General features: G+C 45.0%; 1 protein-coding gene across 2 annotated transcripts in view; it reads right to left on the reverse strand.

The window, feature by feature from the left end:
* Positions 1–27,453, reverse strand: part of LOC135916746 (angiotensin-converting enzyme-like) — an 80,416-nt gene that overhangs the window by 1,668 nt on the left and 51,295 nt on the right. For both annotated transcript variants that reach the window (XM_065450195.2, XM_065450194.2), the window contains exons 10-13: positions 25,649–25,747; positions 15,269–15,413; positions 8,399–8,497; positions 4,696–4,818 (exon numbers count right to left, since the gene is read on the reverse strand). In XM_065450195.2, coding sequence (XP_065306267.1) covers positions 4,696–4,818; positions 8,399–8,497; positions 15,269–15,413; positions 25,649–25,747 — 466 coding nt within the window. The remainder of the gene's footprint in view (positions 1–4,695; positions 4,819–8,398; positions 8,498–15,268; positions 15,414–25,648; positions 25,748–27,453) is intronic.

The following is a 27,453-nucleotide window of genomic DNA, read 5'->3' on the forward strand; positions in this document are numbered from 1 at the left end:
AGATCTCGGACGCCACGTTGCGCTGTGTCTGCCCGCGCGTCGTGTAGATGTGAATGCACTAATCGTTCGCACCGCCGCGCGTAGACGCGCAGCATGGCGCGACTTGGTCGTGACCCCCGACGTTGCACTGGGGAGATCTCGGATGCCACGTTGCGCTGTGTCTGCCCGCGCGTCGTGTAGATGTGAATGCACTAATCGTTCGCACCGCCGCGCGTAGACGCGCAGCATGGCGCGACTTGGTCGTGACCCCCGACGTTGCACTGGGGAGATCTCGGATGCCACGTTGCGCTGTGTCTGCCCGCGCGTCGTGTAGATGTGAATGCACTAATCGTTCGCACCGCCGCACGTAGCCGCGCAGCCAGGAACGCGCGATAGAGAGAGGTCAGTGAAGCAGTGCGATAGTGAGCTGATGCTTATGCGCAAGCACGCGCGGCGATGAAAAAGACCACTGCCTGTCGGCGACCTATTCAACGCGGGCTCGCGGGAGTTTTGAACTCCCGCGGCGAATGAATGTCGGACCCTTAGGAAAGCGATATAATCGGCGCGCAACCGTTGAGTACTTTTTTTTTGGTTTCGGAGACGAATATAGATCGTTATATCTATTGCCAGGACAATTTCGCTTTGTTAAAGGGAGGTTTTAAGAACATGGATGTCTATCGGAATTTAAGGGGTATTTTACTTACCTCATTATGTCCCGTTTTATTATTACGAGGTTCGAGTGTACATGCATTTGATCACGCGAGCTTTAAGTCACTGTCTGCACCTCCCTTTGGCATTTACTGCTGTTTTACTTTAAGATGCCTTCTTTTTTAAATATTTGCATAAGTCACATGATCACTCATGATGCGTTCACCTTTTGTAACTTGTGGACCTTTTGCAGAACTCACTCACGAATTTTTGGGCCCTGTCTTTATGAATCTTGCCCTGTAGATCTAATGACTAAGGGCGATGAACTAATTGGTTTATAATAGAGGTCCTTATATACTTCGTCTCCGTATTGCCCTCTGTAGATTACTGGAGACATAGCCGGAGCAAGCGACTTGTGTGTGGTGATACTCTGTTCATCCAAAGCATGTAGAGTTATCATTGGAATGACCGACTACTTCTAGTTATAGTACATTTGATGCATTTTTGATACCCCTGCATAGGCCAGAGGGACTTCCAACATATCCCCCACCCCAGTGTAGGGCAGCAAACTAGAAACTCGCCTCTGGTTAACCTACGTGCCTTTCCTCTCTCTCTCTCTCTCTTACATTTCCTGCGTTCATGACCAAAAAGTAGTGCGCCACATTTGAACTCAAGAAACTGAGTGCGTAATCTGGGGTAAAATTGGCTATACAACAAATTACGCGTGAAGAAATTAACATACGAAAGGTGTTACTGATCTGAGGCAATTCCCCATGGGATGAGCAGAGTGGTACATTTGTGTCACCACACCATTTGCACAGCACCCACCACATACGGCAGTGCATCGGCTGACGATACTTAGTCCATGAGATATACGAAATATACATGCAAGCAATGCACGATTTGTCATAAAAGGACCGCATGTTGCAGAGGCGACGTATGAAGAACTGATTCTGTAAAAGGTATCGCAGGTCAAGGGGCACGTCACCATAAAGTACGCAGTGATAAGTTTTCATGATCCATGACTGCACTACTTGCATAGCGTCGGCAACATTACCTGCTAATTATGACACACTGAGAATAGGTGTTAGCTTAACGGCATCTGCAGCTACGTGATCGTTGTAAACTTATGTGGCTTTCTTCTACGAGAGCACTCATGAAAACACATTTCTAGCCTGTTGTGGTTGAACACGGCGCCAGGAGGTTTCATTCCCATCGATGCTGCCTTCACATATATCATATTGAGTACAGTATGAAGGACACAAGTAACGCAAGTTGGGCGAGTTGGCATACATTCATTTTAAGAAAGTTTCAATCCATGCAAGAAGGCGAAGAGAAAGGTTTGAGAAAGAGTCTGGGCAAGCTTAATAGAACAGTTTTCTCTGCCCCTTCTCTGCGTCCTTTTATGCTACTTGGAATTTTCTTAAGTATAAATGGCAATGCGTATATGTATACACAAAACGGTGTACTGACTAAGTATATTTAATTGAAATTGTGCTTAGCAACTCTGGCGAACAGAATTGCCTAAACGGTGCGTGATAGTATATTAGCAGTGACTAGGAAAGGACTGATTCATAGGCTGGTATAGAAGGGTGTCTGAAGTAAAATTAGTCTTTCAATAAATGGCTAGAAGTATAGAGGTAAACTAATTCCTATATCTGTGATTTGTAACAGTCCATCAGTGTTATTGATGTGTAGCTTAGACAAATTGCACTGGCCGAGTTCGGGGGGATCAGGGGAACAGGACATATACGGCATCACTCACACAGGCTTTCTTTTTCAAAGTAACATCTTGTTTGCCTAAACTTTCAGCTGTTTGGTGTAAGCATGTAAGTACGTAATTTTCTCTCCGAATAGATTAATTATGTCGCAATGAAATGTTGACTGACAAAGTAGGACCAGCGAGCTTTCTGTGCTTTTTTCTGCCTAAGCAAGCAGTATATCACGGCATAAATCATCCGCATATAGTGTTGGCTTATAGGTGTCTTGAAATCACACAGACTTCCTATTGCAATACGCATGATAATCAATTGCTTCTATGATTTTCATAGCTTTCTTATATTTCGGCTTGGCCGATCCTTCATAATAAGTTTGTGCCTCTGTGACAGAGAGGGCATTGAATGACCAAACGTCGTCAGTATGTTACATATTTCTTCGTACATGCGCCTCTCGTCAACATTTTCCCTTCAACAAGAATTGTACGTTGCCTTTATATAAGGGGCAAGCTATGAAGGCAACGTATATATATACAGATCTAAATGTAGCAAAGCTTGTTTGAGTTAAAAGGTGATAAAAAAGTTATATATAAGGTTATATAAAGGTTATAAAAAAGTTATATATAAGGTTATATAAAGGTTATTAAAAAGTTATATATATATATATATATATATATATATATATATATATATATATATATATATATATATATATATATATATATATATATATATATATATATATATATATATACCTGCTACCTTTTAACTCAAACAAGCTTAGCTACAGTTAGATTTAAACATTACGTCGGATATGTGTGGTTTGTCTATTTCCTACCGCAGGTTGCTCTGTTTTGCAAGAAAAAATATTTCGCACATAACAAGTTGCCTTCGTGCTTTATTTAGTTTTTTATGATATCTTAAATTTGCTTACTAGACCACTGAAAGGTAATGTACAAATGAAATGTCACCGGGAAAGCATGAAATGGTGCATGGTGTGAGGTTCTTTAAACAGATTATTCGCTGCTCAGTCCGAGCCTCGGCCCATGAAGAGGTGAATGCTCAATTGCAACACAAACCCATTCACTCAACATGCGGGAAAATGAGACCAAATATTCTACAAAGAGACGCAGCCGATTAAACACATACTACTAGTCTGAAAGGAAAGATCAAAATAAAGTTTCATGGTCTATACTGAAGCTACGAGACGTAATAGAAGGGCGAAAGGATGGTGATGGAGGCGGCGCTCGGAGTCGGTACTGACGGCGATGCAAGATACCATCGAAGGTCGAGGTCGCCCACAGGCGAGCGGCAGGAATCCGAAGATCCAGGAATAGGTTCAGTTTTAACTTCGCGAACGTAGGAACGTAGCACGGTAGAAGTCTCGACGCTGGGCACAAAGTCCAATGACTTCACCTCTTATCCCGGTGCACAGGTTCCACTTCTCCGATGTCGCTCAGCCGCTTCCTTTCCTGCGACAGGAAAAGACGTGTTGACTGCGCCTCTGGAAGGTCCTCCTGTTTCAGTAGGAGGCACGAAACACGTCGGGCCCCGACACCCAACGACTTGATTCTTGCACCCGGAGCACTGGCGCACACCTTCCTGCCAGCTGACTTTCTTCGCTTCTTTTCTGCTTCACCCCTGTCGTGTAGGCTCCTCATTGGCTCAGCGCTTCGTGCTTTAGTTGCACGCATCGGGCTACAGTTGTCGTCGTCGTCTTCGAGGATTTATTCGGAGCACTCGTACAGCATCTGCAGCGTGTCGTCGCCGTCTGCACTCATGGCATTCGCTCACTTCAGGCACCACAGTACACCTCTTACAAACCGTAATGTGATAAAAGGTTTTACGCTGCAACCAATCTGGTCGTCGAAGGCCATTTAACCCTGAAACTAAGCGTACAAGCTGAAACAGTAGTAAGGTCTCGGATGAAGTGGCAAAAGCAGAAACAAAAGGAGTACGTTCAAACCAGGCCAAGTTCTTTAATTTTATTTGTTGCTACCCCTTCCTCAAAACTACATTCAGGCATGGTCCTGGTTTCTTGTAATTTATGTTCATTGTTTGTGCGCAATAAGTGTCTTTGTCCTGCAGACAATATGCTGTCGTGAGCAATGCGTGAGGAAATGCTGAATGTGTGCCTAAGCAACAGTTACACACGAACTGACACGTTGAAATGTAACGAGTAGCTTTGCCGTTACCATTTGGTTTCAAAAAGTACTTTTCTGTGTGGCGTCTGTGTTTCGCCACTGCGGCCTCGTGAAGGCGATTTCAGTGTTCCGCTTCATAATTTTCGAGGACGTAGCATGCGATTTTGTTGACATTTTACACACTTCCCGAGAAGGTATAATGAACATACCCAAATAATTTTCCAGCTTTTTTCGATCTGTAGAAGTCGCACTTGTGCAATGGGCCAGTGTGATTGGCTTCTTCACAAAGTGCCTTGTAGAACTGGAACTGTAATACGATGCTTGCGAAATACCTGCATTGGTGAAAGCAAAAAGGAAAGAAAGTTGTGCAGGCTCACTCTCATTAAATGGTTTGTAGATGGAGGTGCAATTGAAAGTTGGCGAGTCTATACTAGTCCAGGTCTTCCAAGTTCTATTTTTATTTGTTGCCAACTCAATTGGCCGGGTCTCATGGGTGTAACTTATCTATGAAGAACCAATGAGACTAAAAAAAGAACAGCAGTTTCTCAAGAGAACTGGAGTTGGCCTTTCTGACGTCGTATTAAACTACTGCTTGCACCCGCAATCTCGCAAGGGAATTAAGCGGTAATGTTTATTGGTAGGTTTTCCGATTATATGAGCAAGGCAGTTATTGTTCAATGCCTGTCAAAGCAACAAGATTTTGTGTTCTACACTCAGTCTATTGAAGTCCAGCCTCTTGGAGAAGCCTTATGCATCATATTTCACATTGCCATAAATCCTTCTCAGTAGTAACTCGGAAGCGTTTAGATAACTCATTACCTTGAATATGATGTCAGGTGAATGGGGAACTTTATGAATCTGGTTTAGTCGTATTTTAAAAAAAATTATGCTTAGTTTTTGCGTTATAAAAAGTGATTTAATTATAAGGCACCCGTAAGTAGGAGACTCCAGATTAATTTAGACCACCTGGCGTTCTTTAATGTGCACCTAAAGCTAAGCACATGGGTTTTTGTGTTTGTTTTTCATTTCACCCCCATCGAAGTGTGGCCACTGCCGCGCGGATTACGCATGCTGTGTATCTCAAGCTGCGCAGCGTAGCTCCGTAGCCACCACGTTACCGTGGCGGGTAAACCATATTCTTGCTACTACCTTTGGAAAAAAAATTGAAGCTAGTTTTGCTGAGGCTGTTACGTCGTCACAGAAGAAATGAGATATAGAAAATGAGAAATGAGAATACCAGGAAATGAGATAAAAATCTTGGATGAACGGTCAAAGTCAGCATGGCAACCCACGATACGAAGGTGCATCTTCTCAATGTTTATGCAAAGAAAAATCGTCTTTATCATGTAAATTATGAGGGGATAGCTAATATGTAAACGCACATGGAGATCCTGCTTGTGTCATCTCACAGCATCTTTTAAACAAAACCCTGCTTTTTGAAGTTTGTAACACGCAGCTTGCAACATGGCGTAAGAACCAACTTTAAAATCAAATATGACCCTCAGCTGTCTTCAGGTCTCAGAAAACATGGTCATGCAGTTGGAGATAATCGAGGATCATAAAATCTTTTACTGAAAATGAATTGGATCTCAGGCTGCCAATTATCTTGAATTTAGGACAGTCAGAACTTTTGAGTAAATGTCCAGAGTCCTAACTTCATCCAGTCAGACCGGCCAAATGCCCCAATTATTTTTTTTTTGCTGAATAACAACCAATAAACCAGATTTTCTTTACAATACCTGACAGTTCGGCTGTACATTCTTCCCGTTCATCTTGCGTTGTATCGTCATAAAGATAAAGGTGACTTCAGTTATGCTCTGGCTCTAGTTTTGGTGTATGGTCTAACCATTCAGAGTACCGCTATCTGTATTATCAGCTGTGTTAGCCAGGCAACAACGGCCCATTTCTTGTTTTAAATCCCGACAAGATGGGGTTAAAAGGACTATTAAACTGATTAACGTACCCACTGATAGCTCCTGGCATTGAGAGGGTCAATAAAGAGTCGTAAAGTACTGCCACGCTTTGAAGAATGCCGCCTCCTCCTCGCGCGCTCTTGCCGGGGCCGACGCCGCGTTGCTATTGGTCTAATAGCATCACGTGGGCCCTCGCGCCCTGCATCAGCGCCATTTTTGCTCGAGAAGCGTCTACGGAGTACGAGGAGCACATGTTGGCGCCGTTGCTGCGCTCGAGCAGCGTACGTGGCGCCACGGTCGAGGAGAGAGCGTGAAAGAGTGGAGAAACGAGGAGGTATGAAGGCGGAGGAGGAGTGTGTCACTACTTTACAAAGTTTAAGGGGTTTTAGTCAAGAACACTCACACCTCCCCCCCCCCCCCGCCCTGCTCCTTCCGTCTCCACTTCATCCACTTGACAGCTGGCAACACTAGTTCGAGCGCACATGGCAGGCACTCCCAAGTATCGACTGAGAGCTTCTTATTCTTTGCTTTGAAAAGATCGTGCACAGTCAGTGTCTAAATTAATGGGCATGGGTTCAGCAAAAAAGTACCAGTTTATGCACAGTTTCTGGCTTCTGGAAGTAAAGCCCTATAATTTGCTGTTGGTCCCATACGCTAGAAATCAGGCACAGTCTGGGAATCCCAGTACCAGGTCGCTTGCTTACGTTACGGTGGTATTAAAATTATTTCCCAGATCTCGTGTCTTCTGAACTTGTGATGCTGATATTAGATTAGCGCACTTGAGCGATATTGCACTTTGAGGCTGTAACATTCTGGAGAATGGGCTAGTGTCTGCGGAACATGCGCTGTAATAGAGTACGTAGATACAACGTTAGGAAACAGGATGATAGCTTTGTGCATTAGGAAACGAAAGGGGAGGATATTGAGTTGGTCAGGCCTTGTATAGAGAATAACTGCCAGACGAAAAAAATCTGAAAAAAATTTAGCAAGAACATATTTTGTGGAAAACTTTAACAAACCTCTCTTTATAGCAATATACAAGCATTTTTTTTTTCTGAAGAAACCCTTGTTAGGGAATTGAAGAGCCAAGTTTGCTGAATATCATGCATGATACACCATGCCATAACAGGCATATTTTATAGCTTTGTACAAAGAATTTTGAATTTCAGGAAACTTACATAAATATAAACACCAGTGAATTACCTTTAAGTAGATTTTAAAATGGAATTCATTTTTCTCAGCTTTAGCTAGGTAAGTTTCTCTAAAATTTCGTGAAGTTATCCCTGATTGATCAACTGCAGCTTCAATATCTTGGTTGGATAGTTTATAGAACTTACTTTTAATGTTTGCTATGCAGTTTTCGGAATTGGACGCAAGCCGAAAGTAGGCGTGCTTCCCCTTCTTCCGAGAGTTTCTTCTGACTACTTTTGTTATTAGCTCTTGGAACATGGCAGGCGCCATGCTATCTTAATTGCGAGCGGTGCTGGTATTTTCACTTTCTTACCTATTTTATGCCACTTGTGGTGCTTATAAATATTATGGCAAAAAAATTACATTTTGCCATCAAATTGCTTCTTTCGCAAGTAAACAAATTTCTACGTTCGTCCACAAAACAATCCACAACTACATGCTGTATGATATGCGATACGGCAATTAATGCTTGCGTCACAGAACCACACGTGGTCAAAACATCACAGTAGCTTATATAGATATAGTAAGCCCACCGGTATTGTGCGTTGACTTAAAAGGCACAAATTTTGAAAATTACCTTTTAGTTGCGAACTTGCTGCGCATTTTGTGACGATCGAGCTGCCGCCATACACTTCCTAATGCAAAAATACGATTATTTCCACAGCTACATTCGCTATATATTTCATGGTTGGAGAGTATATAGATTCCGGCTGAATACTATACTATAGCATTTTTTCAGATTCCATTCTGCTAGAAGTTGTTCTATGTATGTGCGGTATGCAATACACCGCGCCTTAAAACGTGTCACCTTATGTATGGTACGTTGGCAGATATGTGGTATTTCGATGGTGGGTCGAAGTCATCCCGGGCTCGTGGGACACCAGGACAAATTCCTTGGTAATTCAATCTGAAATGTAAATTTGAAATTTGAAATCGCCCCATATATCAGAGATGCGAGAAAAATCTGAGAAAAACGCTTTTTCATTTACAATAAAAGGCAACAAGAAAGAAATTGCTTCCTTGCCCGTATTCGAGAGTAGATGCAAGCATGAAATGGCAACTGGCGAAGCAGACGGGTTCGAGATGATACTAGCCACACTCTCAAAATGGGGGTAGTGTGTGTTCGTAATGGCATACCCAAGCACACCACACCGCACCAAGCCATAATATGCACTGGTCCATATGGACGCTGCCCAGCCAGAAGAATAAAACCGGCTGAAGGTGACACGACAAGCAGTGAAATGCGCCTAAGAGACTGAGCGGACTGCCCAGCTAGAAGGACAAAGGCGGCTGAAAAAGGCCCCACGCAGCGTGGCGCCATCTCTCGAGGCGACGCAAAGCTCGCGCTGTGGAACTCACGGAATGCTGGTGTTCAAAACAGCGCAGGCAACCCGGTCTCAGCACTAAAGTACCAAAAGATGACAATTAGGTGTATGGTGCCCTGTATCTGCCTTTTGAACGTCGCCTATTGGACATAACAAATAAAACTTCTGTGTACCAGAAGTTACTGATCCAGTGATAGCGTGAACAAACATTACGAATAAGGCAGAATCAACATTTTTTGCAACTTGTTTGGGGAGTAACTAGCCTATGTAAGGCGGTCCTTTACGAATGGTTAGGGGCCAGATACCGCATTTTTAAAATTTATGAGTGGTTGCCTGGTTGATCTCGTTTTGGTTTCGCAACCTGCCGGATCTTCTCGTTCGAGTGCCTGCATAACGGATCTGGCTTTTGGCTCCATATCATTCGAAGATGACCGATAAGGGGAGCTAAAAGCACTTCATGCGTAATACTGCACTATGATAGGGGGATTGCGTTGAATCATGTGAAACTAGAGCTGACGTTACTCTGAGTGTATAAACATTCATATCACCCAATTATCTACCTAATTTGCATTTTTATTGTCGGCTTGTCTGCAACATGTACTACCCGCTGTGGCAACTTTGGAGCAATGCTGTTGCACTTTGCCGAGTTCCAGGTCACGGGCCTGATTGCGGCTTAGCCGGCTTGCGAAAAATGTTCTTGTCTTCGATTAGGTAAAATTATATTTTACAGAGTAAGCTGTTATGGGCTCATTGCATCATCCATTTTGGTTGGCGATGGTGCCGCCGCCGGTGTCCGTCGTAGCTATTGCTTGGCAATGAGAGAAAAAAAAATCCCACTTCCCGTCGGGATCAAACGCGTTCCCACTGCGCGAGAGTCAGCTGCTCTCCCACTGAGTCGCGCCAGCGTTTGGTTTTTCGTCTTTTTTTTATTTCACTGAACCACGTTAGCGCTTGCTAGCTTGTAGCTAAAGAAATGCTGCATACACAACTCCTAGCGCGCGAGGAGACATGCGATGTGAGATGCGTGCCGTATAGCGTCGATATGTGCACACTTTGCATTGCAGTTGCATAATGTTATACTAGGTGGTACGCCACGTAGCAGTTGCACAGGTAGCGGTACAAGGAAGCTAGAGGAGTCTTGAGGAAGAAAAAGAAGACAATGAGATGCATAAAAAATTGTAGCATTAAGAGCATGTATGGCATACTTGATTAAATCAAGCAGGCTAGGTAACTGTCACGGCCTCGTTTCGAAGGGCATGCCAATAAATAATGACGATCAACGTGATCATCATGTGCACCGCATCGAGCCACTTGTCACGCGATGCGAGATGTGCGCCGCGTAACTTCGATGCACGATCACTTTGCATTGCAATTGCATATTATTACACCAGGTGACACGCCATGTAGCAGTGTATAGGTAACGGTACAAGGTAGATAATGAAGGATTGAGGAAGAAAAATAATATTAAGTTGATGCATACAAAAATGCTAGATTGCATTTTTGTATGTATACTATGCAAACTATGTACAATACTATAATAATGCTATACTATAATATTGTATAATACTATGTATTGCATACTATGCAAACATGCATAGTATGCCTTATGAAATCAAGCTGTCTAGGTGACTATTTTTCACTGCGCCGTTTCAGAGGGGAGGTCAGTAAACATTCGTAATCATCCTGAACATCGTATCGTTCCACATGTCACGCGATTGGAGATGCCCGCCGCGTAGCGTCGATGCTTGGGCACTTTTCATTGCATTTGCATAATATTACATCAGGTGGTGCGGCATGCAGCAGTTGCAGTTGTAGGAGTTTCCCAGCGGTCGATTTAGGCATCACTGGCCCCCTAGATGCCCTTGGGTTCAGGGAAAGCAGGGGAAAAGTAAACATGTCTGCAATAGAGATTAGTAAGAGGCGATTGGAAGATTTGTGGAAGAAAAGTAGGGAAACGACAAAAAACGGAGACGCACAAAAGCAAAGTTTAGGGGGTCAGAAAATTTGTGGGAGGTCATCGTGTTTTTTTCTTTTTCTTGATTTTAACCTAGGCAGGACAGTATAATAGCAAGAGCATGGTGGAGCAACCCACCGCCCAGTTCCAAAGAGGACGCTCATAACATCTATCCATCCATCCAGTATAGGTAGCGGTGCGAGAGAAAGTTTAGAACGACAGAAAGCTGAGCTAGTTGGTAAGGACCTATTAGGCAAAAAAGGTGAAGCGTTCAGACAGGACACAGAAAAAGAGAAGTGGACAACACGAATGCCGGCGTTCGTGTTGTCCACTTCTCTTCTGTTGTGTCCTGTCTGCACGCCTCACCTTTTTTGCATAACGAGAGGTAGTCTTGAGGAAGAAAAAGGAGATTAAGGAGATGTATATACATCCTGGAATGAAAACCATGTATTGCTGACCTGGATAAATCAAGCAGGTCAAGTAACTGTCACTGCCCCGTTTGAAAGGGTATGCCACCAAATAACTGTCATCATTGGCATCGTGTCATGCGACTTGTCATGCGATGTGAGATGCATGCCGCTTAGTGCACACTTGCATTGCACTTTTATACTATTGCACCAGGTGGCACGCCACTTACCAGTTCGTAGGTAGCGGTTCAAGGTATATATATTAAGTTCGAGGAACAAAAAGAGAATTAAGGTGATGCATAGAAAAGTGCCGGAATGAAAAACATGTACAGCATACCCGAATAAGTAAAGCAGGCTTCGTGACTATTTGTCACTGCCCCGCTTTAAAGGGATTCAATAAATAATCATCATTATGATCATTAGCAACATATCGTGCCACTTTTCATAGCTTGACATCCGTGTGTCAATACGTGCAACTTTTGCATTGCAGTTGCGTTATGCTCCACCAAGTGTCCAGATATGTAGCAGTTGCATGTAGCATGTAGCTGGACCTCGTCAGGTGACTATTTGTCACCGGATCGCTCCAAAGGGGATACAAATAAATTAGCATAATCAACAACAGCATCGTATCGTACCACGGGTCAAGGAATGTGATGTGCACGCCGCATAGTCTCTATACCTGTGTTTGCTCTCCGGTACTGGTTATGGCGCTTCCTGGCTAAGCGCGAATCCTCTAGTGCGTGCTGCAGAAAATGGAGCTCCTTTGGAGGCGCTCATCCAGCTCACGCTGTGACTCTGCTGTGTGTGCCGCGCAGGCATGTGCCTTTTTTCGTCAACATTGCTTCATCATTCTCTTTTCTCCCCATCCCTTTTTTCAAGCGAAGAGTAGCAGGACAGACAAATCCATAGCTCAGGCCGACCTATCTGCCTTTCTGTAAATGATTGTCTCTCTCATAAAGAATCTCAGACAGTTAAAATTACTCCTGTGTCCTCACTATGACATGCCTCGCAATTAAATAATGGTTTTGACGTATAAAGCTACAGAATTTACTTTAATTAATTGTGCAATAAGTTTGGTTCTCTGAGCAGCAAGCTTGGCACGTTTCACTTGCAAGAAATAGGATGCAACCTTTTACACATGCAGTTTCACAGGAAAGAATGTCCTTATTGTAAATTCCCATTCAAGGCAATTCAGCATAAGGTAGCATCAAAACCTTAATGGGATGCCATGCCTCATTTGTCGACGTTTGGGGTGATGAACTATAGAGAATTGGCCCTTTTTCATGGTGGGGGAAAAGGCACACGACCTGACAGATTTGCAATTCTGTGCAGCATTCTTCAATAGCTATGTTTGTCTTATCCCCTGATGCCAAAGTAGATGATGCGCAGAATAACGCAAACACTAGCTACAGACACATTTATTCAATGTTCAGCACCACTGAATAAATTGTGCTTCATCCTTCATTGCTTTTTATGTCGGACCCATCAGCAGTGGATCCTACTAAGGTTAAGGAGATATATGTACTTTGACACGCTCCCAAAAATGGTCTTCCTTGGTGCCTCTTATGCAGTTAAGATATTCCAGCAACTTTAAACATTTAGTAACTGTATCAAGTTCTACAGAGTACTATGCGTTCAAAAAGCAATTATTGGTGAAACCTATTTTTCAACAATTCTGACCTCCAATCTGGAACTGCAGGTCCTACGCGAGTAAATACGGGAATTGACAAAGGAATACCACTAACGCTGCTAGCTCATGTGAAAGCCTCATCGAACTTGGTTTGCTTTACGCCTCATATTCTAACAAGGGAAGGCACTACAGAAGCTCCTTTCACTCGCCTCAATTTTTGTGGAAGCCTTCATGATGGAGAAAGTGTTTGGTTTTATGGCTGCACAAGTTTGACAAATTTTCGGAGACAATTTGAAGATTGCGTTGTAGGCAAGTCTTTTGATCGCCGGAGAGGGTGAGAACCTAGGATAGGAGCAGCAGCACAAGTGTAGTAAATTTGCCGAAAAGAATTACTTCAGTCTTACCTTGATGAACTTACAACACAAAACTGACCAAGCAGCAGCATGCACATCCACACGAAGTGTGGGCGTGCACGTTTGTTTCTATTTATACAAGAATGAAAAGAAATTAGAAATGAAATTAGAAAAGGGACAGCGCTTGTCCGGTTTGTCTCTTTTATGTGTCCTAATTTCACCGTGCACTGCAACTAAGGAGAAATTCAAACTCGACTTATTCGCCATTTTCTTGCAGAAAGAAAAATCTGCATATCACAAAGGGCAGTGCCTTGCTATTTGAGGCATGATCGGTTGCTTCGAGACCAGAACATATCGCTGCAAATATCCGCAATAGGATGAGGCGCGGGTTTGCAGCAGTTTCTATCCCAATAACATATCATAATAAAACGCGAAGATTTTTTCACTCCGGCGAGTACTGCGGATAACCTCCACATTTCAGAAGCACTGGAATAGAAAGAATACGGAAGCATAAACTGCTCGGGAGTCGCGATAAGCACGAGACGTTTAGAGTATTGTTGAAAGAAGGAAGGAAGAGACTGACTGGACCGGATCCGTTACAGGCATAAAACTGTAGAAGGCTGGTAGAGGTTTTAAAGAAGATACAAAAAAGATTGTAAAACTAACGGCAAAATGACAGACTGATAAGCATGTATTGGTTACCTGATTAGTTCAACCAGACTAAGCGACATTTTGCCACCGTCCCGTTTCGAAGGGGATGCCAATAAATCATCATCATCATCATCATCATCATCATCATCATGATCACCATCGGGTTAACCTTGTACACAAACAGCAAAGCCTGGAGACCGCAGTCTCTGAACTACTAATGCAGCCCACGCATAGTGTAGAAGATGTGGCTTCTGTCTCTGCTTGCGGCAAGCGATATTTTCGAGCGCTTTTACTTTCCCTAATTATTTCTACGTTTCAAATAACCATAGTTAACTTATTTCATGTTTTCATGGCCTAATTTTCTGTGATGGTCGTGACCAACAAAAAGAGTTAGCTAGACCATATTACATGCAAATGCCATATCATGGAGGAGCTGTATCATAAGTGCAACGAAGATATAGCAAACAGACGGTGACAACCTAGCGAACTAACGAAGGCGAAAAGGTGGAGCTACTATGCCGCATTATGTGAGTCGACCATGACCTACACAATAAATGTCTCGATAACGCAGGATTTAACTTGGTCAAGCCGTGCGTGCGTGGCGTCTACTTGTGATATTCTACGCATAAATAGCGAGCTCTCAGTATTAAAATTTGGTCGACGATAGTTAGTGCTCGTGCTCGTCTTACCCCTTCTGTGTTCGTGGTTTATTGCATGCTAAAATGTTTCGTCGTGAAATGTCGACTTGCGTAATCTCTGACATTTTTAAAGTATTGTATATGGACAAAAAATTCACTCTGTGAAAATTTGTGAGCAGTAAGTGCATATTTGACGCAAGGGTGCCGTTTAACAGGTGACGTAGGTGTGCTCGTCCCATCTAATACACTATTTTTCCCGGTGGTAGTTTTCTAAATATTTTCTGTCGGTGACTATATATCATGCAAAGCCTGCGTTACGTGACGTGGTAGTTGCAGGCAGAGTTATGGATTTGTCGTCTTTCTTTGGTCTCTTGTCGCGTTATGTTTCCTCAATATTTTATTCTGCAGGTAATGCGGGCAACATGCATATACCACATTGTTAAATGCTTTTTTCTAAGCCAGGCACGAGCCACGAGGTGTTCCGCTGTGGAGCATGATGCTGCGAGCTTGACTTTGAAGGGTGGGTTTGATGGAAGTGAATGCAAAATATTAATGTACAGAACATTTCGGTGCATGTTGAAGTACCCGTGGCAGTCAAAATTATTTTGGAATCCTTCACTAAGGCATCTCTTTTTGCCATGGTGTTGCTCGAGGTTGTTAAATGCTATTAATCGGCCAACAAGCCATGATACTTTCAATTCAATGTGAACTGACACTCACAGCAGGGTCCACCAAGCCTTGTTGTAGTGTCGCGGCTTGTAGTTGCCCTTGAACACGTTCCACCTCCAGAGGTCAAAAATGTAAACCGAGGGGATGATAGCCACTTTGCTCATGGCAATACTGTGCAGATAGTTGATGTCCGTTTCTGGAATGCAGGATGACAGGGCTGCAGGTTTGTCCTCACCGACTTTCTCACACCACTCTGTTTCCATTTTTTTTTGTAGTCAATATCGTAGATCACTCATTTGTAGTAATCATGGGGCGTAACGCTCCCCGCCCTCTCCGCATGTCTGGTCGTGGGTTATTCAGCACATCAAGTGTTTTTTTTAATGATTAGATAGTCGTGCGCGGTCTCGCATTGGCAGTGCAATGTCTTTTTCAGGTGTTAAAATGATGTGCTCCTAAAGTTTTTGGATGTTTCAGCGCTCAGCCAAGATATGTGAACTGCTTGAACCAATACATGCTTAAAGTTCGGCGAGCACTCTAACATTCGCGAGTTCAAGCAGCGTAAACAGTCAATTTTATTGCAAAACTTGAGCGCCGAGGTGATGAAACATGTTAAAGAGGGTATATACAAGCACTCAGTGAAGCGTTTGTACTTGTCGTTTTTGTTCGTGTTTCACCCACCCAGTGCTCTAGTTTCCCCATGGGGTAACACCAACTAGCGCAACTGCCCGTTCTATTAAACAGTTCCGCTGAGCGCCATATCGAAGCATGTCAGAGTGCTTTGAGTATGTGTGCATAAGCACTCACTAGCATAAATAAATAAATAAATAAATAAATAAATAAATAAATAAATAAATAAACCGAACCTTAGTAATAAATAAATTAATGATTGTTGAAACTATACAGAAGGGAACAATACAGACGCCTAAATAAGACTTGTGGCTTGAGTGCGTAGCTGTGTAGTCACCGAGTTGTTCACAATTGTAGACTAGGAAACCTAGTAAACCAGTAAACAGGAGGGAAAAAATGCTTTGCAAAAACAATTACTGCGAGCGGGTACGACTGTGCCATATATGTTATGAAACACGCTTTACGTACAATTAGAATATATCTTGTAATACAATAATTATTAAACGTACAATGAAACACTCCATGCACGTGAGTGTTTTTAATATTCTTTTTTATTCTTTATCGTGGCCACGAGAAATAGCATCCCAAGCAGGTAGCCAAACTAGCCTGTCCAGTTATTAAAGACAACCTGTCAGCCTGCCGTGCAAAATATTCATTGTAAAAGAGCATAAAATAAAATTTAAGTCTGCCTTGGTTTTTTTTCTTCCTTCCACTGTGTACTTAAAAAATAATTATACACTTTATCCATGTTCTCACCCCCGTGTACACAGGCGGTGTCATTTAGGCCGGGGGCGAGAGATAGAAAGCGGAGGAAAGAAAGGCAGGGAGGTTAACCAGACTGAGTCCAGTTTGCTGCCCTACACGTGGTGAGGGGGCGTGAAAAAGAGGGAGAGAAAACATGAGTCTATATCGCACTTTCACATGAACTAAGTTAGGTGCAGCATGTCTACAGTTGCGCAGTCAAGTATGTAGTCTTCAAGAAGTGAAGAAGCACTGGAATGGTTTCCTGGGCTACTGAAGTTTGGAGCACTCGTGCTCGTTATAGGCTAACATATTGCCACCTTGTTCTTTCAATGGAATCACAGTTTGCTCCTGCAAAAGTTACAGATGTATTGTCAGACCATGCTGATATTTGCAAACTGTTAGACACCTCGACACTTAGTTCATCAACTGGAGAGTGTGCATGTAACCTTCTAGCATAATCCTGTCAAAAGACCCAGTCAGGATGATTTTCTAACTGATTGTTACTGGGTATCTATTTTTGAGGTATTATTTACTGATGTAAAAGTAGCGCAATTATTTTTCAGATGAGACTGGCACTTGAGAGGTGTCAAACCTCTTGCCATTTCAGTCCGCAAGGGCAAAGCGTGCCGTAAGCCTCCTGTCACAACACTGTGTCAAATTAAAACTCAGAATTACACGGCTGCGCTTTGTCAGGTCTGAAATTTCATGTGCCCCCTATTTTCTGTGTGGCTTAGAATAAAGCGCCAAGTTTCTCAGGCAATAGTGAAGTATCAGGACTTCCAGTCACACACCGCGCTTATGAATGACCATTAGGTCATGTCTAGTCATTCATTTATCAAGTTTTGATTCAAGAATGGCAACATAATGTCAGGAGAAATATATATCAGGAAAATATATATAGAAAAAGCAACGCACCAGGAGCAATGGCAAAATCTATTTAAGGCCTCCTCACGAATCTAACCAAGCATTAAACACATGAGTTATTTGCATGTCCAACAGTTGTGCACTTCGAACTACGCGTATTATTCCGTTCCTCCTATTGTAAACTTGAGGAAAAGAGTGTAGCAACAAGGTGCTTCAGTAATGCATTAAAAAAGTGGCGTCAGTATTTAGTGAACGCCAGCCTCGGGTTGTAGGCCACACGGTTTCGCCAGGTTCGCTAGTCATGTACTGGTATCCGTTCCAGAAGGCCAGCTCAACCAACCGCGACAGAAAGAGGACATGTAGTCAAGTGCAAGAGCCGCAAACACTGACAAGAAAAAGTTTCCTGTAGTCGTTTTTAACTGCCTCTTTTGCACAACTTCAAGTACCATGACGAGCGGACATCACTGTTGTCTTCTCTGCATATGGCAGCCTTTATTTGCAAGAATACAAAACCAGGAAAAGCTGCAAAAGTGAAACCTACGAAAGAAGTACAGAAACAAGCTTCTCAAATGCAGCGCATGCATCATTCATCGCATCCAATTGAGTACTGGATGAAGCTACATAGGCCAAACAGGGAGATGTGTGTATGATATAGTACGTCAACATGTAACATGGTGAAAAGAATGGCGCAACATTGTTTACGCAACATGGCACAAGATCGGATTGCTTGAAATGTAGTTTCCATCGCTGTTTTGAAGATGCATTCGCATTACCGGCGGAAATGGGTGCGAGTTGGCTCTTCTGATTATGAAGGCTGAGTAGATTGCCAGGGTTGATGATGTTTGCTTCCCTTGCCTTTCCGAATAAACCATTACAATTCTTGGCGATGGGTTGGGATTAAACTTTAGGTCTGAGATTTTTCATTTGTTCTTTTCGTTAACTCTTAACAAGTTTACGCTCTTGCACACGTTCTGTTACAGGTAAGGCATTAGATATTGAAACGTCTATTTACCCGCCATGGTTGCTCAGTGGCTATCGTGTTAGGCTGCTGAGCACGAGGCCACCGAATCGAATCCCGGCCGCGGGGCCGCATTTTCATGGGGGCAAAATGCGAAAACACCCGTGTACTTAGATTTAGGTGCACGTTGAAGAACCCCAGGTGGTCGAAATTTCCGGAGTCCTCCAGTACGGCGTGCCTTATCTCCAGAAAGTGGTTTTAGCACGTAAAATGCCATAATTTAATTCTTAAACGTCTACTTGTTTATGTTTCCCTGGTGGCCGCTTTTCACCGGCTAGCAAAGGTTAAACATTACTGCTTAGCGCAAAGGGTGCCTGCATGATTTGGAACTTACGGGAATGTTATCTGTAATTCTATCTGTTGTGTATGTGCTCGCCCAATCATGTATTATCAGACTGCACACCTCAAATTACGGTACCTCAAATTAAAAAAAATAATTATGGGGTTTTACGTGCCATATCCACGGTCTGATTATGAGGCACGTCGTAGAGGGGGACTCCGAAACCATGGACCGTGCACCTAAATCTATGCACACCGGTGTTTTCACATTTCGCCCCCATAAAAATGCAGCGGCACGACCGGGAGTTGATCCCGCGACCTCGTGCTTAGCAGCCCAACACCAGAGCTACTAAGCAACCACGGCGGCCCATAGAACCTGAAAATAAAGATTGCTGAAGGAAGTTAGCACACTGAGCGTTGATGTGGTCTTTCTCATGTGCTCGTCATATTCACGCTACTCCAGTATTCCAAAAGTTCCCCGTCCTGCCACTTTCATTGTCCTTCATTTTTTAAACTTGCATATCGAACATTGTATATCTTATTGATTTAAGATTGAGTGATAATCAATCAATCAATCAATCAATATTTATTTTTAACAAAACAAATACAAGATGGGTATAAGTACACATTCGGAGGTCCCGAAGTAACAACTGTCGGGGGGACCTCCTAACAAAACATGAAAAGGGGATAGTAGGATCATGGCAAACAGTGAGTCATGTCATATATTATACAGTTTCTACATCGGAAATAAACGGCAAGATAGAAAAAAAATCTGTTAACAATATCACAGGTATATTCACAAAGTTAAAAAGAAAAATAATTGAAGAAATCTTAAAAATAACATGCAGCAATTCAAACGAGGATAAATGGCACGTAAAGCTAACAACGAGAAGTATCAATTAAGGCAAAATTTAGTAACTCGGTAATTGAAAAGTACATTGCGTAATGGTAAAGTGAACAACATACTAATTAATTCTAGGTTTGTTAAATTATGCTACGCGTCAGATAAAGTGTTCATGAAATGCTCCTTCGTTCTACATTTGAATGATAATAATGTAGATGTCTTCATGTCAGATGGTATAGAATTCCAAACAGAAATGCCTGAAAACGCGACGGTAAATTTCCCATAGTTGGTTCTTGCTTTTGGAAGAAGATTGAGTTGAGCTGAAAATCTTGTGTTGTTATAATTGATTATAATTGATGATTATAATTGATGAATCTCTTTCATGTGGGCCAGCTGACGAATTCATTCATTTGAATTCTTATTTTATTGTTTAAGACCAAATTTAAGCATATTATGGCGGGCTTTGTGCCAAATCTAAATGTACTTGCATTCCTAGCGCGCAGTCTTTGTCTTGGCATTGTAGGGGTTGGAGGACGGGACTTCGGGATGAAAACCCAAACTTGAGAGGATTTATTCTACATTATATACAGGGTACGTGAGCGTCAATTAACAGGCGTACAGTCATGACGGGCCGGCAGCAACTCGGACGCTGCGGCCCGCGGCAAGAAGTTCGAGAGAGGTGAATCAGGGAATCAGGGAATCAGGGCATGTCCCAGAAATCTCAGGTCTCTCTGGAAGGCTTCTTATAAACCCTTCGAGCACTGTAAGTCACGTCATGTTTCACCAATGGGAGAGTCCGCTCCGATGACGCCACTTTCAGCCAATGGTAGGCGCCCGTGTCGCGGTGTCGCACCTGGCGGCTCTCTGCGGTCTTGCCTCGCAGACTGGCAATCCACTTCTTCTAGGCTGGAGAAGGAGGGGGGGCGCTCATGCTTCATTGCACAAGGGCCCACCTGCACCCGGTGGCTCGGCTCCGCAGCGGTAGCAGATGCCTTCTTCAAAGCCGAAGGGGGACGATTGAGCTCCATTGTACGAGGCCCCCTTCTAATCCCGGCGACGCACGAACTTGTTGGCACGTGAACTTGTTGCCTTAAACTTGTTTGCTCGGCCGCTTCTCTGGAATGCACTTTCCTGCTTCTGCATTCCTCAATTAGCTGTGCTGCCATCCGATGTGGTCTGGGGAACTCGAAGTAGCCTCAGGAAACGGCGCCATATCTAACAGCTCGTCCTCGCCCCGGTAGTTCTGAATGGCCGGTGAACTCAATTCGCTGGCCATGAGGAACGCTGAAAGAAGCTGCAGGGTACTGGGGTCGAGCCTCGTTTGACAACCCTCGGGATCCTGGGCCCTGGAGAACATACGTCAAACAAACCAAACAACACAGCGCTGCCCCACGTGTAAGCGCAGGCTCTTGACCCCTGACTCGCCAGGCTATTACTGAGTCAAAATGAACCCTGATCTTTTATTTCCCCAATTTTGACAAAGCAGTTCCAACCACCCTTCCAAACAGCTATCCATTTCTCCTCGATTGCCGACAAGACCAGAGTACTATTGTTGTTGCAAAACAAAAGGGTCGTTAACGATGCAAACAACAAATGAAAACAGCCGAACATAACTTAAGTGGCCTAACTACACGAACAGCATGTTTCCAATCTATCGCAGTGGCGTACTTATCGCACGTAATGGTGCCACTGAACAATGTGGTCAACCTCACAAGTACGTAATCACAAGCGCACTAGCCTTGTGGTCACTAAACAAAACGCGTACTTGCGTTGTAGGCAAACTTTTCGCTTACGCTTACTCACGTTTCTTCCCTGAAAGTCCTACAGGACACGTGACATAAACGAACAATTAAACTTGCGGGACTTACACACTCCGCAGAACTCTTAAAATAATGCGTCTTCTACTAACTCTTTCCACGCACGCTCACTAAAGAAGTCAGAATACGGCTGCCCTCCACACACACTAGGAACCCAGTCATAAAGTCTGCTTCCTTCCGTCCACACAGGACACGCGCTAATGGAACTAAAAACGCTTCTCCGTGCAAATCACGCACTTACTGAAAACCTACGCGCTTAACCTTAGAAAATTCAAAAACACTTAAAAAGAAAGAAGGTTAAATAAAACACACGCGCGTTACGATAGGCCTCTCAACAATAACCTTGACCCTCAGGTTACTCACACACAGAAAAAAAAGTCTACCTACTTATTAATGAGCATCTCGCGAGACTACATGTTTACTTAAAACGCATCTTTCAAATCTCGGAGCTTCCCAAACAAAACACAAACAGAGCTCATACCTTACACATTGAAAGAATCTCTAGTCTCAAATCGCGAAATTTTCCGATGCTCAAAAATAAAACCAAATAACACGTTTTACTTCTACGGAAGCTCTCTTGGCTTCCCGTTCCCGATAGCTTACGACTGACTCATACTTTCAGCCTGACCCGAGGTGGGCGATGTTTCAAAGCTACTCTGGCTGCCGAGAGACAACAAAAGGGCTGATTCACTATCAGCTCCCCCAAGACGTTACGGTCTCCTGCCAATTTGCGTCCTCGCGCCCCGCTTTCAACACGAACTCGATTGACCGCGTCGCTACTCCCCACCTGGTCTCGTCCTGCCACCTTGCGTTTCTTCGAACTGCACGCTGAGCTGTGAAAAGAACTACGGAACGACGAGGAGCTTAACTGCCTCGTGCCCTTTGTCCGCGTCCGTGCAGAACATTCTTCGCGGTCCCCCTTTGACCTGTGGCTCGAACGTTTTGGGTGCGTCAACATCGTCAATGACGACCGCACCTTTCTTCTCCTCGCGCCCTGCCCATTTGGGTTTCTCGCCATCTTTGGCGGCGCTACATTAATTACCGTCTTTCGGTCTTTACCGCGCTTCTTTTTACGGCGCTTTCTCTTTGCACTTGCTTTCATTTCGCCTTCTCGTGCCTCGTGCTGGCCGGTACACATTTCGTCGGCCCGGATCGGTCTCTTACCCGCACAGTCTGAGTGATTCTTACTTAAACCAACACTCTCTCTGCCTCGACTGGCGGACAGCTCAACCGACTCTGGCACAATGCAGCAGGCTTTACTCGAGTGAGACAACTCGCACTCTTGCGAACTGCCCTCTGCTACATTGCCCAGCGCACGCTGTGCATCGGCACACAGCCCGTCGGTATCGATCGCTGTCTCACGCGCACAGTCCGAATGATTATTAACTGAACCATCCCTCTCTAGGCTATCTAGACTGGCGGAGAGCCGCACCGATCCCTGAACAATGCAGTTGTTCTCTCGTGAGCTACGGAGCTCGCCACCCCGAGAGCTATTCTCAACTGCATCGTCCAGCTCGCACTTCACTTCTGCACGCAGATCTGGCTCTACATGCGTACTCGCGTCTGTCGCGTCAACAGTACCCTTTTCCTCGCTAGCAACCTCGCTAACCTTACCAGCGACGCACACACGCGGTAACTGTGCCAATTTGTTCGCAGCTGGCCTAGCTGTCTCCACAGTCATCTGTTGGCACCGCACCTCGTCGCTCTCACTCTGGCCTTTAACGGCCTCTATTGCCACTAAGGCATCGTTAGCAGCTAGCCTTTTCCCTTTACTTATGAATCTGCAGCTAATCTCACAGGCACTACTCTTCTCGTCGGCTTCTGGCGAAAATCCGCTCGATGCTGCCTCATTCTTTCGCTCTGTACTACGTACAGAATTCTCAGACAGCCGTTGTCTCTGTGCCAATAACTGATCACAATACTGTATCTCTTTGATCAGTGCTGCCTTCTCTCTCTCATACTTTTCCTCTCGCTCACGTTCGCGTTCATTCTCACGTCCGTGACGCTCACACCTAAGAGTAAGTTCTTGAAGCTCATGCTTCCGTTCATTCTCGCGTTCTTCACGCTTATGCTTACTCCTAAGTTCACGACCCTCTCGCAAACGTACACGACGCTCACGCTGCCGTGGCTCCTGTATCACCTCCCAAGCAAGCTCAATGCTTTTGTCATCATTGCCACTATCGTTAATCGCCTTTATGATAGCTGGCGTTTCCATCCGTTCGTCCGCCTCAACTCCCAAATCGTCGCACACCAACAACAAGTCTAGCCTCGTCAACCTTCTAAGATCCATGGCAGCTGCCCCGACAGGTGGTTAAAACTGTTTTCCTTAATTAATTTGTGCAAACACACAATGCAACAAACTCCCGATTCCCAGAACTATCAAAATTGAACACACAACCTTTGAGTCTGGCGAATCATAAGGAAAAAAAACCACGCACTCACTTACGGTTGCAGCACCCTGCCATCCGGTTCATTCGTCCGCTGTTTCCGGTTCCTCCGGACTTCCTGGGTCGAAGGCTCGCTCCTGCTTCGCTACTCCCAGTTTCTTCGGACCTCTTTCGACGAAGGCTCTCTCTTCTTCGCTCTTCCCGGTTCCTTACGATCTCTCTCGACGAAGGTTGATTCGTAGCGCTGCCACCAGCTGATGTATTCGGAGGCGATCCTACCGCTGCCAACCAGATGTAGGGGTTGAGGGACGGACTCCGGGGATGAAAACCCAAACTTGGGAGGATTTATTCTACATTATATACAGGGTACGTGAGCGTCAATTAACAGGCGTACAGTCATGACGGGCCGGCAGCAACTCTGACGCTGCGGCCCGCGGCAAGAAGTTCGAGAGAGGTGAATCAGGGAATCAGGGAATCAGGGCATGTCCCAGAAATCTCAGGTCTCTCTGGAAGGCTTCTTATAAACCCTTCGAGCACTGTAAGTCACGTCATGTTTCACCAATGGGAGAGTCCGCTCCGATGACGCCACTTTCAGCCAATGGTAGGCGCCCGTGTCGCGGTGTCGCACCTGGCGGCTCTCTGCGGTCTTGCCTCGCAGACTGGCAATCCACTTCTTCTAGGCTGGAGAAGGAGGGGGGGCGCTCATGCTTCATTGCACAAGGGCCCACCTGCACCCGGTGGCTCGGCTCCGCAGCGGTAGCAGATGCCTTCTTCAAAGCCGAAGGGGGACGATTGAGCTCCATTGTACGAGGCCCCCTTCTAATCCCGGCGACGCACGAACTTGTTGGCACGTGAACTTGTTGCCTTAAACTTGTTTGCTCGGCCGCTTCTCTGGAATGCACTTTCCTGCTTCTGCATTCCTCAATTAGCTGTGCTGCCATCCGATGTGGTCTGGGGAACTCGAAGTAGCCTCAGGAAACGGCGCCATATCTAACAGCATGAAGCGAACTGTTCTTTAACTGTGCAGTCGAACATTTGCACAAATGTGGAGGACTGGCAGACGTTACATTTCTTTATAACAGAAAAAACTATGTGATAATATAAAGAGTGTACACCGTCTTACAGGAAAACAAATATTACAAGGTAGTAACTCTGCCTCAATCTGAACTCTAAGTATTGAGTTTCTTCCTTCAGTTGCAGTGGTAAATTTTAGCATATCAAAGTTTATTTAATTTGTGGGGATGCACTTATTTATGCCCCTTATATAATCATATCCGTACGTTTGCTTTTTCTAGATTTTTGCAAAAAAAATGTTATCTGCTTCGCCTTTACTGGCATTCCGTAGCCTTATTGCTAATTTTTCTAACATGCCTGTTCTATTTTAGGTCTGTCGTGAATGAAACACGTAGGTATTGATATTAGTACATTTTATCTGTAGGGGGCGAGGGCTTGAGCTAACGCCATCCAATGCGCCATATTGGTGAAGCAGCACTGTGAGCAGCGGCGTCCGTTGGCGTCTCACGCGGCTCCAGCAATGCACCACAACCAATCGAGCAAGGGCCGGTCCTACCTAGGCTTTGCTTTGTCTGTGGAAGCAGGTAATCCGCAATATGCTACATGATACGCTATATGATACGCTGACGTTATCCCAAGCGCCATATCGGAGAACTGTCATGGTGACAAGCTGCTTGAGTGACGTCACGTGCAAGCTGTTTACACATACATTATGATGCCCTTGCATTCAATTGCTTATTTTATTTCATGATTGGTGTTATTTCTCTATTCCTGTGCCTGAACTTTCACGACACAATCTCTACGAAAAAGTTTATGATGTACATGTTTGCACTGTACCTTCGTCCTCCACTCTGTCTTGCAGCAGGCCAACTGCCTTCAGGTGTTTCAGCGTGGCAACAGAGAGAGCAATAGTATCTCCAATAGCCTCATGGAAACCTAGGTATAGGAGAAAACCCTTAAGACAACAGTTGTAAATTGCTACACTCTACTGCTATGTATAGCTGTACGTTTGCCTGTAGAACTGCTACTGAAAAAGGAGCTCTTAAAGGGAGAACTGGTTTTTCAAACTTATAATGAAGCAGACGCGCCTCGTGTTTCCGATAGCAGCTCGGAGACGACGACCGCGACCCATGCTGTGATTTGCAAGAGAGCTCGGGCTGTTCACTGCTGCTAGTCTGCTGTTTATCTGCTGCTTCTCACCTTTGATTAAACATAATTACATTTGGTGGAGATTGCTGGAAACCCTCAAGTCACCCTGGAGCTCCACAATCGTACGTTGCCCAACGACACCATGACTAATGCGACCTACGCACTCACTGTACCCATGACTACCCCTTGCGCCGCGTCCTCTGTCAGCGCTACATGGCCATCTTTTGCGGGAGTGGAGAGCATGACGTCGAAGACTGCATGTCCTCCTGTGAACGTGCAAGCGCTCACACTAAGTGGGACGGCTAATCTAAACTGAATAACGTCATATTCTACCTCGCTTACGTCGCCAATCTATGGTTTAAGAATCACGAATCTGACATTTCGAATTGCTCCGCATTCAAGACACATTTCGCCGAAGTGTATGGCTGCCTCACATTCCGCAACATCCGCGCCGAACAGCGTGTACGTCAGCGAGCATAGCAACCGGGCGAAACTTTCGCCAGCTATATTGCGGATGTCTTGGATCTCTGTAGCCGTGTTAAGCCAGCGATGGCGGAGGACGAGATGATCAACCACATTCTGAAGGGCAGTGGGGACAACGCGTTCCAAGTTCTGCTGGCCGTGAGTCCGACCAGCGTTGCTGTACTCTTGAACCTGTGTCAGAGTTTCGACGGATTGCGCTGCCAACGGAACATCGCCCGATAAAACGTCCCACAGATTGGCTCGGTCTCGACCATTGCAGATGCCGCTGGCCATACCGATCCTTCAGCTCAAGGATTTCATTCGTGAGGAAGTGGCCCGCCAGCTGTCGCTCCTCACTCATAGCCAGGAGCCTGCCTCACACACTCACTCCGACCGTGAAACATGCCATCCGTGCCCAAATATCTGATTCACTTACCCCGTTCCCGCGCCAGCTCCTGTGAGGCTCTTCTATGTTGACTACCCGCTACTATTCGCATCTCCGACGGCACCACTCTCTTATGCCGACTACCCTTCGCGGGTCACACATCCACCGCTCAACTATGCTGCCGCTGTCGCACAGTCACCCCCATCATCATATTCCGTCCCACCACCAACGCACCGGGTTTCCCCTGCTCCCGTTCCACGGCAGTCACCCCAGCTTCTTCGTCGAGCCGACACGTGGAGCACGCTAGACAACAAGCCTATTTGCTACGCCTGTGGCATTGCTGGTCACGTCGCACGCTTTGCACGCGTTGCACGCACCGTGATGCCTTCGACCAAATTCCCTACGCGCCACAACATGCCGCCGAGATACGCTGCCAAGATGCCGCTGACTCCCCGCTGAGACCCATCGATCGCGACCGCCGTTCATACATTCGTCGTTCTCCTTCTCCATATCGACGGTCGCTGTCACCTATGCGTGACCAGCCACTGTTACGAATGGCCTGCAATGGTACCAACCTACAAAAATTTCCCAGCCAGCTGCAGCCGCGGGGCTGGCGAGCTTCCTAGAAGCAGCCTTGGAACCCTTC

The sequence above is a fragment of the Dermacentor albipictus genome, chromosome 4, assembly GCF_038994185.2.
Source record: "Dermacentor albipictus isolate Rhodes 1998 colony chromosome 4, USDA_Dalb.pri_finalv2, whole genome shotgun sequence".
Taxonomy (NCBI): Eukaryota; Metazoa; Arthropoda; class Arachnida; order Ixodida; family Ixodidae; genus Dermacentor; species Dermacentor albipictus.